The following is a 14,321-nucleotide window of genomic DNA, read 5'->3' as shown; positions in this document are numbered from 1 at the left end:
GAAAAACACCCGGTCAAGAAAAACATCGATACAGGTAAACCCTCGACATCGTCGTCTGAGCCTCTGGCTAAGAAGCTCCGTACAGAAAAGGCGTCGTCCTCTTCTGTCTCTGGATCACTGAGGCGTTCCCCACCTGGACAGGTACTGGGATCCGCGATTTCACCTTCACTGGTGGACCTTCCGGCTACGCCAGTGCTTTCTCCCGCTCCAGAACAGGGTATTCATGCCTCAGGTTTCCATGAGGAATTGGATCGGATGATCCAAGAGGCCATCGGCAAAGCACTCCAGTGCTTCCAACTTCCATCGATGCCAGTTCCTCCTCCGGTCATCGATCCGATTCCCGTGGCGTTGGCACCGCTATTGGCTAGAATGGACAAGATAATCGGTGCCCTTCCGGTGGATCAGAGGGACCTGACTCCTTCCTCACCGATTTCCCTTGTTGGAGGAAGATGAAGAAACACCACTCTTCATTCCACCATCGGGAGTGCCGCCACCGACTCATCCATCGATGTCACTGATTCCATCTGTGCCTCTGTCGATGCCAGCCATACCGCCATAGATGCCCTCGATGCCTCCATCGATGCCTTTGATTTCTCCTTCGGGACCATCTATGCCCAGGCCAGGGCCTTCAGGTATAACCACATTACTTCCTTCTGAAGAACACTCAGGAGCTGGTGATGACACTTATAATCCTTGGACCGACGATTCGTCCCAGGATTCAGATGATCTACCTTCCCAGTCCTCCCCTCCTGATGAAAGGAAGCGTTCTCCTACAGAGGACTTTTCCTTTATTAATTTTGTAAAGGAGATGTCTGAAACAGTCCCATTCCAGCTTCAGACAGAGGAAGACTCGAGACACCAGATGCTAGAACCTCTACAATTTCTCGATGCTCCAAAAGAAATAATGTTCCTATTCATAACATCCTTTTGGACCTTTTGAAGAGAAACTGGGAGCACCCTGGCTCGGTGGCACCTGTTAATCGAAAAGCAGATGCCACCTACTTAGTTCAGTCAGCCCCTGGCTTTCAAAGAACTCAGATCATCACTCGGTCGTAGAGTCTGCCTAAAAGAGGGCCAGATGCTCCAAGCCTCATTCATCCATTCCCCCAGGGAAAGATCAGAAGTTTTTGGATGCATTTGGAAGACTGGTATTCCATGGATCAGTGCTCATCTCGCGCATTGCATCCTACCAACTTTATATGACCCAATATAATAGGGCCTTGTTCACAAAGATTCAAGACTTTGCTGAAGCCTTATCTCTGCAGTTCCAGGACCAGCTTCATGCCCTAGCACAAAAAGGTTTAGATGCTGGCAAGCATGAAGTGCAATCAGTGTATGACATCTTTGACACTGCTTCCAGGGTGTCAGCAGCCGGTATCAGTGCAAGGGGATGGGCCTGGCTGAAATCTTCAGACCTCAAACCAGAGGTACAAGACAGATTGGCTGACCTGCCCTGTGTGGGGGATAAACCTTTCTGTGAAAAGATTCAAGAAGCAGTGGCACAGCTCAAAGACCACCAAAAGACCCTGCGCCAGCTCTTTACTGCCTTCTGATCCCTCTTCATCCAAAAGATCTTTTAAGAGGGATTCTAAGAGACAATTCTACTGGCAGAGAAGATACTATCTCCCAGCGACCAGGGATCAGCCTTCTAAGCCTTACCAAAAAGGCCAACCTAGACAGCCTAGAGGGCAGAAATCACAGCCAGCCACTCAACCAGGTCCAGCGGTAGGTTTTTGACTCTTTTCTAGAGAGCAGTACCCAGCTTCCACGTCCGACCATTCTGGTCGGTGGCCGGTTGTGCCACTTCTCCAGCCTATGGCACACAGTCACCACGGATCAGTGGGTACTGGCAATAGTGTCCAAAGGTTACCACCTTAACTTTCTCTCTGTCCCACTGGATTCCCCGCCTCTGCTGATGTGGGGAACATCCGACCATTCATCACTCTTGGAGCAGGAGGTCTCCCTCCTTCTCCAGTCCCGAGCAATAGAACCAGTGCCCCTCTCAGAACAAGGGCAGGAGTTCTATTCCAGGTATTTCCTGATACCAAAAAAGTCAGGTGGGGTGCACCCAATATTGGATCTTCACACTCTAAACAAATACCTACAAAGAGAAAAGTTCAAGATGGTGATCTTGGGTTCTCTTCTTCCCCTTCTTCAAAGGAAGACTGGCTCTGTTCTCTAGACCTTCAGGGCGCCTACATGCACATTTCAATCACTCTGTCACATCGCAGATTCATGTGATTCCTTTCGGCCTAGCATCTGCCCCATGCGTCTTTACCAAATGCCTCGTGGTAGTAGCTGCCTATCTCAGAAGTCAGGGTCCACGTCTACCCCTATCTGAACGATTGGTTGATCAGGGCTCCCACTTGGCAAAGTGCACTGACGTCCCTTTGCCTCACTTTGCATTCCCTGATCTCCCTAGGTTTTCTCATAAACTATCAAAAATCCAGGCTAGTTCCTTCACAAACTCTTATTCATAGGGGAAGAATTGGACACTCTAAAAGTGGAAGCTTTCCTACCTCAGGATCGGGCTCTCACTCTCGCTTCTCTGGCCCATCGACTGCAGTCTCGACAACACTGAACTGCACATCACTTCCTAATATTATTGGGTCATATGGCCTCCACAGTGCATGTCACTCCCATGGCTCGCCTTGCCATGAGTCATGCAGTGGACTCTAAGATTGCAGTGGACTCAGTCTTCTCAGCCAATGTCCTCCACAATCCGCATCACCAAACAGCTCCGTCTATCGCTAGCTTGGTGGGAAAACCAATCCAATCTGGGTCAAGGCCTTCCATTTCAGATTCCAGAACCTCAAATAACCTTAACAGATGCCTCCAACCTCGGCTGGGGTGCTCACATGGCACACCTGCAAACTCAAGGCATCTGGTCCCCAGAGGGAGCCAAACACCAGATAAATTACTGGAGCTTCATGCAATCAGATATGTTCTCAGGACTTTTCAAGATCACCTCTCCAACCAGGTTATCCTGATTCAAACTGACAACCAGGTGGCCATGTGGTACATCAACAAGCAGGGGGGAAAGGACTCCTACCTCCCTTGTCATGAAGCTGCACAGATATCGGCGGATGCCCTTTCCCACTCAATGTACCTCAGGACCACCTACTTGCTGGGAGTGGACAGTGTGTTGGCAGACAAGCTGAGTTGCACTTTTCAACCGCACGCGTAGTCCCTCAACCCCACTGTAGCGGACTCAATATTCCAACATTGGGATTACCCTCACATAGACCTCTTTGCGTCAATTTAAAACCACAAAGTAGGGATCTTCTGCTCCCTCACTCGCAGCCAACACTTTCAACCAAGAGACACTTTCTCTCTCTCGTGGGACAGCGGTCTCCTTTATGCGTACCCTCCACTTCCACTCATTTCAAAGACTCTCGTGAAGCTGCGAAGAGACAAGGGACTAATGATTCTCATAGCCCCTCATTGGCCACACCAGGTCTGGTTTCCAATTCTCCACAACCTATTGGTACACCGGCACATTCCTCTGGGGAAGGACCCACTTCTGATCACTCAGAACAACGACTGCCTTCATCACCACTACCTCCTGGCCCTCTCCCTGACTGCCTGGATGTTGAAAGGTTAATACTTATATTTATTTATTTATTCATTTATTTTTAGTTTTTATATACCGATGTTCCTGTATAATATACATATCACACCGGTTTACAAGGAAATAAAACTGACGCCTCGGTGGGCAGTTTACATCGAAACATGATAACAGATAACATAAAGGGGCAGGGGAACTTGGAGGAGGTTACAGTGATTAAAACATATCTAGTTACATAGCGATAGCGAAATGAACAGTAACTATTTACAGGAGGTAATGGTCGGTCTGAGTCTACGCAGATATTGTCTTATTCTGGTTCTTAGCTCTCCGGGAAAGCTTGTGCGAAAAACCAAGTCTTTAGCTTCTTTTTGAATGTTATGTGGCAGGGTTCGAGGCGCAGGTCTGGAGGGAGCGAGTTCCAGAGAGTGGGGCCGGCTGTGGATAGTGCGCGTTTCCTCAGGGAGGTTTTCGCCGGCTGGGTGCATAGCATATTTCTGTACGCACTTCTAGTCAGTCTCTTAGAGGTGTGTGGCTGAAGTTGATAAGTTAAATTGAGAGGAGAGATGTTATGTAGTGCCTTATGTATCATCATAATGGTTTTATTGGAATATTGGGGTGATATGATCCCTTTTTTTGGTGTTTTGTAAGAATTCTGGCCGTAGCGTTCATGACCATCTGAAGTGGTTTGGTGGTGCTACCGGGAAGTCAGAGAAGGAGTGAGTTGCAGTAGTCCAATTTCGGTAGTATGATGGCGTGTAGAACCAGGCGGAAGTCTCTGTAGAGTAGTAGTGGCTTTAATTTTTTTAATACTTGCAGTTTAAAGAAGCACTCTTTTGTAGTGTTTATGAACTTGTTGAGGCTGAGTTTATCTAGGAGTACTCCAAGGTCTCTTACTTGTGGCGAAGAGATGTCTTTGGAGTTGCTAGGAGATTGGCTAGAAGTAGAATTGTTAGGTGGGACGTAATTTTCGGGAACGATAAGGAGGATTTCAGTTTTGTTTGTGTTTAGAACCAGTTTGAGGCTGTCAAGTAGTTTATTTATTGATGATAAGCAGTTATTCCAGTACGAAATGGTTTTGTGTAGAGATTCTGTTATGGGGATGAGTATTTGTTTGTCATTCGTGTACTTCAACCTCTTAACCTTTCAGAGCTGGTTTCCCGTGTCCTAGTGGCTTGACGAAAGCCTTCCACAAGGCAGTCTTAACATTACAAATGGAACAGGTTTACGGTATGGTGTACTTCCATGTCCATTGATCCCTTCACTTGTTCCACACTGAAGTTTCTGGACTATCTCTGGCACCTGTCAGTCAGGCCTCAAAACTTCTATCAGGGTACATATCAATGCAGTAGCTGCCTTCCATAAAGGTGTCAGGGATGTACCCATTTCAGTACAACCCCTTGTCACACGCTTTTTGAAGGGCTTGCTTCACCTTAAACCTTCACTGCGCCCTCCGGCCCTTCTTGGGACCTCAACATGGTTTTGGGTAGGCTCATGAAACCGCCGTTTGAGCTTCTCCAATCCTGTGATCTCCGCTATCTCACATGGAAAGTGATTTTTCTTTTGACAATCACTTCCGCCTTCAGAGTTAGTGAATTACAGGCCTTAGTTACCTACTCGCCTTACACTAAACTTCTGCATGATAGGGTAGTACTCCACACTCACCCTAACTTTCTGCCTAAGATAGTATTGGAGTGTCATATCAATCAATCCATTATACTACCCACTTTCTTTCTCAGGCCCCACTCAAACCCAGGAGAACAGGCTCTGCATACCCTTGACTGTAAACGTGCTCTAGCTTTTTATCTAGACCGTACAGCTGCCCACAGGAAATGCACTCAATGGTTTCCTTCGATCCCATCAAATTGGGTAAACCTGTGGGTAAGCACTCTCTCCTCCTGGTTAGCGGACTATATTTCCTTTTGTTACCAACAGGCAGGCATTCCCCTACGAGACTGTGTTAAAGCACACTCTGTTAGGGCCATGGCAACATCAGTAGTGCACCTATGCTCTGTGCCGCTTGCTGACATCTGTAAGGCCTCTTGCTGACATCTGTGGAGCTCTCTCCACACCTTCGCAGCCCATTATTTAGACAAGGCTGGCAGACAAGATTCCATCTTCAGCCAGTCTGTGCTACGCAACTTATTTGTGAACTGAGGTACCGGCATCCTTCTGCCAACCCAGTAGGGTTCAGGATGCCCTCTATCAAATTCCACCCCAGTTGTTGTGCCTGTTGCATGTCTTTGAGTATATTTGGTGCATTGCTCAGGCATCCTAACATAGAAACATAGAAATGACGGCAGAAGAAGACCGAACGGCCCATCCAGTCTACCAAGCAAGCTACGCACTTTATCCTTTTTTTTTTTTTTTTTAATCTTTTTCTCTCTCCCACCTGTTACTATTGGCTTCCAGTACCCTCCAGCCCTAATTCCCCACCACCAATGTAGAGAGCAGTGCCGGATCTGCATCCAAGTGAACATCCAGCTCAATTAGGGGTAGCAACCGCTGCAACAAGCAGGCCACACCCCTGCCCCATACTCTTATCCACCCCTGTTTTTGGTTTTTTTTTTTTTGGAGATGGCAGCCCTCCATCCTTCCGCTCCATGAAGGTGGAACACCAACCACTGGCATCCCGCTCCATGAATGCCTCTGTGGCTACTGCCGCTATCCTCAGCTCAGTACTCACCTATATGTGAGGACTACCATCCTGCTGTCCTGTGAGGACTCAATTCTACAACTCCAGATGTCAAGGAAACCCCTTGATATGTGGTTTGTGTGCAGTAGCTATTAATGGACCATAACTTGTCATTATCTTTTATTGAGTACTTATCTTGTTTTCAAGATGCTGATTATGAGCTGCACCCATAAGTAGCGGTAGCAATCAGCATCTTGAAAACAAGATAAGTACTCAGCAAAAGTTATTGATGGGTCAGACCACACATCGGGAAAACAAAGGCACAGATAATTGAATAAAAATTGAAAAATTGAAAAGAAAAATTGTTGAATAAGAAAATTAAAGAATAAAACACGGGAGCTATTAAAACAGGCCAGCCACAGAGTGGTTGATCTATTAATAGCGACCGCACACAAACCACATATCAAGGGGTTTCCTTGACATCTGGAGTTGTAGAATTGTTGCACAAAGGAAACGAGGTTGGTTGGTGAATAGAATCCTGTGAGGACTAACATCCTGCTGTCCTGTGAGAACACCTGTTACAGGTAAGCAACTCTGCTTTACCATCTTTGCTGGTAAGCATTGTTAGAAACCTCATGGCAAGTCGTAAGCAATTTTTTGTGATGAAACCATGGAAGACATTTTTAAAAAAAATTTTAGGTGCTTTTTTTCTGAAGAGGAAAAATAAAATATCTTATGGCCAGACTATGTCTATCTATCTGTGACCCACTCACCCTATGAAAATCACTTGAGGGATTTGGCTTGAAATCTGGTGGGTTGCCAACAAGCAGTGTTCTCATCCTGCCTGTCAGATTGTGAAATGAGTGGTTATCATGCTATGGTCCTTTATGGCTAGCAATGAGTTGAAACCATCGATGAGGGGAGTTGAAATGAACACGTCCTGATATGCAAGACAGAAAGTGTTGAAGGAAGAGGGCTGAAGGGAAGAAGTACAAGTATCATTGACATAGATTAGCTCATGGTGGTACAAAGCACAGACTGCTTTGGATAGGCTAAGTCTGGCTCGAAGTATGTATGTTAATTTGTTAAGCATTTCTAAACTGCCTAAGTACATACTAGATTGTGGCTTATATTTATTCCTTAAAAAAAAAATGCCATGTGAACTTCTGGGTAAACTCTGAGCTTACAGCTTTGCTAGTTTTTATGGTTGGTACAACTTGCAGGGTTGAATGTAGCTCAGACTTTGTAGTTAGTTGTGGTATTATTGGTGACCTTTCAACACAGATACCCATTTGAACTATTGTGCAATATTAAAATATACCTCAGTCCACATTAGGAACCCCTTCTTAAAGAATTTCATTCTGATTTTTTATATATATGGTGGTATGGGTCAACAAACACACTGTACCCCCTAATCCTTTCAAAACAAGAGATGCAAAAAAAGGCAACAGCTGACATTGCAGTAAACCAACACTTTAAAAAACCCCCATTAATACTGTAAAAAATGGTAGGTTTCCTCATTCCCTTTTTCTTAAAAGTGGAGGTAGAGCCCAGTGAGGGAAGAAACCAGGTTTGGTCAAGGGATGCTTGGTATGTTGATTGTCACAAATTATATCACACTTCGATATATTCAGAATCCAAGGCATCATATCCCCCTTCCCTTATAAAGCTTTGAAACATCTGAGGCACGGGGAGGGTTTTGTGGTGCTGTTGCTTTTATAATGTATACTTGGAGGGCTTTGAGGTTATGGGGTAGGTTTTAGTTTTCATACAGCTGCACATTTCTCAAGCCTATGCCTGACTAGCATATGTAAGTGATGAATTGGCCAATTCCAAGGTGCTTTGCAGTAGTATCTTGAAACATTAAATATTTAATCTTTTCCTCTCCTTAGGAATCAGAGGGATCAATGCATGATGAGTTCAGCTTTAGCAGCAGTGCCTTGATTGGGCTGCTAGTGATTGCAGTTGCTATAGCCACCGTGATTGTCATCAGCCTTGTATTGCTGCGAAAGAGACAATATGGAACAATCAGTCATGGAATCGTGGAGGTAAGAGTTGGGCTTAGCTGTAGGGAAGGGAGTTTTACACTATAAGCTGCTTGGGTTTGAGGAGAGGCAGTGCAGGAGCCTCTTTAAAAGAAGCTTCACACGCAGCACAGTAAAGATCTTTCAGGTGGCAGGGTTAACTTGCTGTAAGCAAATATACTAACTCAAGGGTGGCCAACCTATGTCTAGTGGCTTTCATGTGCAAAATTCAGCTCCTGTCCTCCTGTCTCTATGGCAACTGCACTGCAGAGCAGGGGAGGGGATGCAGCTGGGAGCTCACAAATCAGAGCAGAGAAGAGCTGTTCTGCTCCAGTTCCTCCCTTCCTGTCCTTGCAGTGCTACTGGTTGTTGAGGAGACAGGAGGGGAGGGGCTGAAGCAGAGACTTTTCACTATTCATTCCTAATCTACCCTTTTCCTATCCTCCACCTTTAGGGGGGCAAGGCTGTAGCAGATCTGACATCGGAGAGCCATTTAGTTCCTTGTTGCAGCCTTCCCCATCCTGTCCAACCACCCCACCCCACCTGATGTTTGTAGTAGAGGGCTTTTTTTTCTGTTCTGCTGTCCAGAGGGGAGGGGTTGGAGTAAACACTGTCCAGGCCTAGTAGATAACTATGCTTCCAGAACTTGGATAAACTAGTTTAGCTGCCATGTTAGTCCTCTTGAATGCACAGAAATGAAGGTTGTTAAATAAAAGCCTTTTCTAATGTATAGAATTCATCTGGTCTGGGCTTCCAATATAGTATTTTTAAATGATAAAGAACAAGAAAGAGGTTCAACGAATATTTTGAAAATTTTCTCAAAGAACATTTTAGATCGGCATTAAAGAACACAGCATTATATATAACTTTGGGTGCTACTTAGTGCAATCTATCATCTCTTGCCTCACAATGGGCTGCAGACAGTGTCAGAAAACAGCACCTTATGCTGCTCCATCTGCTGGTTCAAAATATGCTAGCAAACCAATCCCTTATTATGCTCCCATCAACTATCAGTGATCAGTAAATTCTTAGTTGTGTTCAGTTATAACCCCCAGTCCAACATAGGCCCATGTTTTGGCATGAAAGCGCCTGCCTCAGGGATATACTTTACTTTTAATGTGTATCACAAAACTTTCAAAAATGGCAGCTACCCCTACTGCCACTTCAAGTAAAAGCCAGAGGAAAGAGGTAGGAAAGCTAATCCACCAGTCAGGTGACCTCCCACTATGGAGGAAATGGGGTGGTGGTCCATAGCACTGTCCTTGAGCAAGAGCCAGGCAGCATCAAAAGTAGTAGCAAGGAGCATCAGGGAAATTGTTCCCATTGATAACTAGTCCATGCAATTAGTGGAGAAGGTGGGTTTTAAGTGTCTACTGCATGTTAGTCCCCAATTACAAAGTGTTCTTCAGGATTGTTTAGTAGGAAGGTCATCCCCAGCCTATACAACTGTCACATCCAGGCACAACTGGCTAAGGTAGAGGGGAGTATTGTGCATTTCACCAGCAATATCTGCATAGCATGAATATGATGAGTGCTTACAGCACACTGAGACCTGACTAGGAAAGGCAGCAGCTCTAGAGGGGATGGAGTATCAGATGCAGATGGGCTTTGCTGCAAATCCAATTGGTGTTTAGCCCCCATACCTCATGCAGTATTATATTAGCTATGCCAGAGGGTTGACGGACTGGAGAGCCAGGAGTCTAAGTGCAGGTTTCTTTATAACACAGTGGTTCAAATATGGTAGAGGAAATAGAAGATGGAGGCTTTAAGATCTTTGCACATTCACTGCACCTGGCAGTCAAGGATGCCCTGGGGCTGAGGTCCAAGGATCACAGGAGCTGACAGGTGCAGGAAAATAGGGCACTTTTATAGAAATGTGAAGGTGGAGCAGCTTCTCCATGCCCCAGATGTACCTCCTTAGGGGTCCTGTTACCGATTTGCCTACTTGCCATGCCCCTTACACTACCTTAGGAGGTCTTCCTGCTAGCACTCTGACTACCTGCCATGCCTAATATGTATTTTCTAGTCAAATTGCAGCTTGCAAATTTTTCGGCAAACCGCGTTATTTGACTGTTTATAGTAGTAATGAGCTAATTAGCATGTTTGTATGCTAATGAGCTCACTTAAATATACACAGTGCCAAAGCTCAGGTAACATGAGATTTCAAATAACATTAGAACATTTGCCATGTGAAAGTGTTTTATGTGCACCGAATGGTCTAACACTACTGAACGAGGTAGATTGCTTTGGAATTTACAGGATATAAAAATATGTAAACATTCTGGGGCTGCCAAGAGACTGGTGGGGATGGGGTGCGGAGAGAGACACATTGAGACAGAACATAGGGGAAAAGGGGGATGCTGGTCAGATTGGTGAGGATAGGGTGGGGGACTGAGAGAGAGATTGGTGGGCACAGATTGGAGATAGTGGTGGACTTGGGAGTGGTGAGAGGATTGAGACTGAAGGGGACAGAGTGGGGCAATTAAGAGAGAGATACTAATGGAGAGGATTGGAGGAAGAATCTTCCCTTGCCATTCCCCCTCTTGAAAATCAGGCTGTTTGATAATGTGTGTTGTAATTTCCTTGGCATTTTGTGCATGAAATGTTGGCCACCTCTGCAATCTAATTTAAGTCTGACTTGTCCTAAGTTAAAAAAATTCTAAACAAATCTATCTAGATTAAATTAGGGTTCTTAGAATCGAAACTGGAAATAAAACTAAAAATAACATTAATTCTCTGCTTCAGGAGAGTGGTGCAGAGAATTAATGTTAGAAGAGCAAATGCAGAAAAGAAAAATTTCAAGAGCTAAAGGATAGCAATTAAGGTTACTTCTGAGATGAGTAATATAAAGGCATTTTAGAAACAATGGGTTAATAAAGAAAAGGGTGAAATGAGTATCTCATTCATATGGGATATTAAGTAATTGTATTAATTTTCACAGTGGATAGATCTAAACTTAACATGTTTTTGTGGGTTTTTAAGTAGGAAGCTTTATAAAGTTATTTTTATTAAGTAAAATGTTAATTTTATTGCTGTATGGTATTGATATAGACAAATATTAAACTTTGGCGGCGTTTTAATTCTATATAATTGAAACAATTCTTTCTTCTAATTTGGTAGAAGTAGTTGGGCAGTCTTGTGATCTGATCGGGCTGTTAGCCTTGTGGTGTTTTACAGATTCTACTACCACCATATGCCCTGTTAGGCTTGACCCCCTCGGACACCTGAACTCTGTCCAGTGTGCCTCAGTTTTTCAAGTTTTTCCTTGTAATTTCACTTTAGGTGGATCCAATGCTGACTCCGGAGGAGCGTCATCTGAGCAAGATGCAGAATCATGGCTATGAGAACCCCACATACAAATACCTAGAACAGATGCAAATCTAAAAAACTTGGATGGAGGCAATGCTACCCACCAGGGGAAGGGGAGGGCCAAAAGGAGGGGGAGATGGATCCACAGCTTCGGATCTACTACTGACCAACCGTTGCTTTCAAGAGGGCTTCATCTTACATTCAGAACTCTTGGATCAATCATTAAGACTATAAATTACTACTGTAGATTTACTGCGTTACTTTCCTTTTGAATGAGTGAATAAAATATAATGATTATATAAACTTTCAATGATGAATATATTTCAGATTTGACCGAGGTGTAGTTTTTTTTGTTTTTTTTTTAATTAAATTAATCTGAAAATATGGTTCTGTTGTATTTGTGGTCTCATCCAAGCTATATATATATATGTATATATATATATCTATCTATATGTACAAATATATATAGATATATATTAGATGACTTATTTCTGATAGACTGCTTGTATATGAAGGTCATTTGTACTGACTGTCTTGTAAAAATGAGGAACATGTGGCTCTTCAAATTGTTTTTGGGTTTTATATACTGTGAAATGCAGAGAAAAATTGAGCAGTATTCCTTTTTTAAATATGATATATAGGTAACTGCAAAAAGATGCTGTTAGAACCAGGCAAGAAACTAGCCCAAGTTGCGGGGGTTTTTTTGTTTTGTTTTGGGATTTTTTTTGGTTTGGTTTTTTTGCAGTAGCCAACCTCTCTCCTTGAGCTTTCTGCCCAAACTGAGCCTGCCTCTACCAGGACTACAGCTTGGGTCTTAACTGAAGGCTACCTGAGATTTCCCCATTTGTAGTCCCTCGCGTCTTGTCCAGCCATTATAAGTGACAGGCTTCTCCCTAAATGGTGCGGATCATGGTTCCCTCCTGATCCTATCACAAATGGACTTCTGAGTTAGCCAGTAGGTGTTGTCTCCCAGGTCTAGGAATAAAACTTAGATCTACACTGTGATGCTGCCAAGCCACAGGGCCAGTCTTCTTTTTGTTGCCCTAATGGCAAAATTTTAACTCTGCCTATTAAATAGCAGATGCTGCTATAATTTTACCCTCGTCCTGCATAACATGAATCAAGTATTTGCAAGATTTTGTTGTATACCTGCCTTGCAATAAATGTCCGCAGTGAGGGCCTTGGGTGCCACAAGAAACATGTGCTGATCTCTAAAATACGTACAGGGGCAAATTAATGGGATTTGAAAAAGGAATACTGCCTACTTCACAAACAGCAAGGAGAGAGCAATGAGGTTTGGTTCCATTCACTATCATGTCTATGTAATGCTTGTATAGGTGATGTTAACGCTCACAGCTATTTTATTTTTTAAATCTGGGGGTTCTGGTAACCTGTGGTGTTTTGTTTTGGTTTTTTTTATGTTTGTTTGTTTTGGGTTTTTTTATGTTTTATTTTCCTGTGACTGGTTATTTTTCCCCTTTCTTTCCCACTATGCACAGATTTGACTTTTAACCTGCAAGCTCCTTTGTGTGGTCTGTGGGGAATGTAAAAAGTTTAAACACATCAATAAACACTTTACTTCCATAGATTTTCTGTTCTTTGACTTTTGCTTCCAGACTTTATAAGACTTTTTTCTGCGTGTCTTTCAGGATTTGGCTTCTTTCTTCATGGTAATAAGGTTATGCTGGGTCAGTTCTGATTGGTCTTTCATTTGTTTATCTGAAGAAGCTTCTGTCATCTAGTCCAGGTGATATAGCACATTGGAAATCATGTACTGAAAGCTATTGTCCACATTTGAGAGAACTTCTTGTAAGATTAACAGTGTTAGCCAACTATACTGCTTCTTTACTACATGCATAATCTGTTCTTTAGCATCACAGGACATGAAATTTGGCTAAACATGACACTTGGCAATCCCTAGCCATGAACCAAATTGCTAAATATATAAAAGGAACTGAAATGCAGAGGGAAGAAAGGATGGATTTACAAACTGGCACATCTATGGTGGGGAAACACCTAAGTAGAATGCATACATTTATCATAGCCTTCCCTTCCTTTTGACTAATTTAGTGATGCCAGTCCAGTCATATCACAGACTAGCTTTTCACAGTTAAAAGTGATGGTGATTGTTGGTCCATGGAATCTTTGCTGCCACGTCAAATGTGTGCTAGTTATTACAAATAAGTGTCTGATCTGCAACAGGAGGCCCTCGTGTCCACTACTAAAAGTAGGTCATTGAATGGGCTTTGAGGAATTCACCTGCTTTAGAGAAGTACCAAGGGATTATCAGTGAAGGAGGCTTCTTTTACTGGCAGATCTTTATTCGGCATAGTCAAGGGAAGTGGCATAAGAGGAGACTTAAAGGGATAAATTGCCCCTTTCCCAACACTTAAAATATATATAGATTTTAGTAAGCAATCATATATTAGAGTATAAGCACAAACAATTAGATGTTGATAAAATTCTTGTCAGAACTTGTTCTTCCCATTGCCTCCTTAACATTTACTTGTTTGTGGTGCACTTCTCATCTGTGCTCTCCTGGGGCTCTGCTAATTAAATCAAAGGAAATGGGAGACTGGTATGTCCAAGTCTTTTGAGGCATATTGTTGTGCCAAAGAAGACAGTTTATATAAAATGATCTAGGATAAACCTAATTTTTTCTTAATGACCACCAAAATTTCCCTCAAGTTGAGGGAAAAATTACATTTTGAGAAACTATACAAATTGGAAATTATTTATAGTTTATTCCCCCTCCTCCATAACATGTTCAGATGGGATTACATAAACA

The 14,321-nt window shown here is 43.4% G+C and overlaps 1 protein-coding gene across 7 annotated transcripts in view; it reads left to right on the top strand.

Moving 5' to 3' along the window:
• Positions 1 to 13,121, top strand: part of APLP2 (amyloid beta precursor like protein 2) — a 171,398-nt gene extending 158,277 nt beyond the window's left edge. For all 7 annotated transcript variants that reach the window (XM_029573900.1, XM_029573898.1, XM_029573896.1 and 4 more), the window contains 2 exons: positions 8,093 to 8,248; positions 11,507 to 13,121. In XM_029573900.1, the coding sequence (XP_029429760.1) occupies positions 8,093 to 8,248; positions 11,507 to 11,608 (258 nt within the window). In that variant the 3' untranslated portion in view covers positions 11,609 to 13,121. The remainder of the gene's footprint in view (positions 1 to 8,092; positions 8,249 to 11,506) is intronic.
• Positions 13,122 to 14,321: the final 1,200 nt, after the last annotated feature.

Source organism: Rhinatrema bivittatum, chromosome 12 (assembly GCF_901001135.1).
Source record: "Rhinatrema bivittatum chromosome 12, aRhiBiv1.1, whole genome shotgun sequence".
Classification (NCBI taxonomy): domain Eukaryota; kingdom Metazoa; phylum Chordata; class Amphibia; order Gymnophiona; family Rhinatrematidae; genus Rhinatrema; species Rhinatrema bivittatum.
Note: the sequence above shows the minus strand (reverse complement) of the source record. Positions and strands in the feature narration are given on the sequence as shown.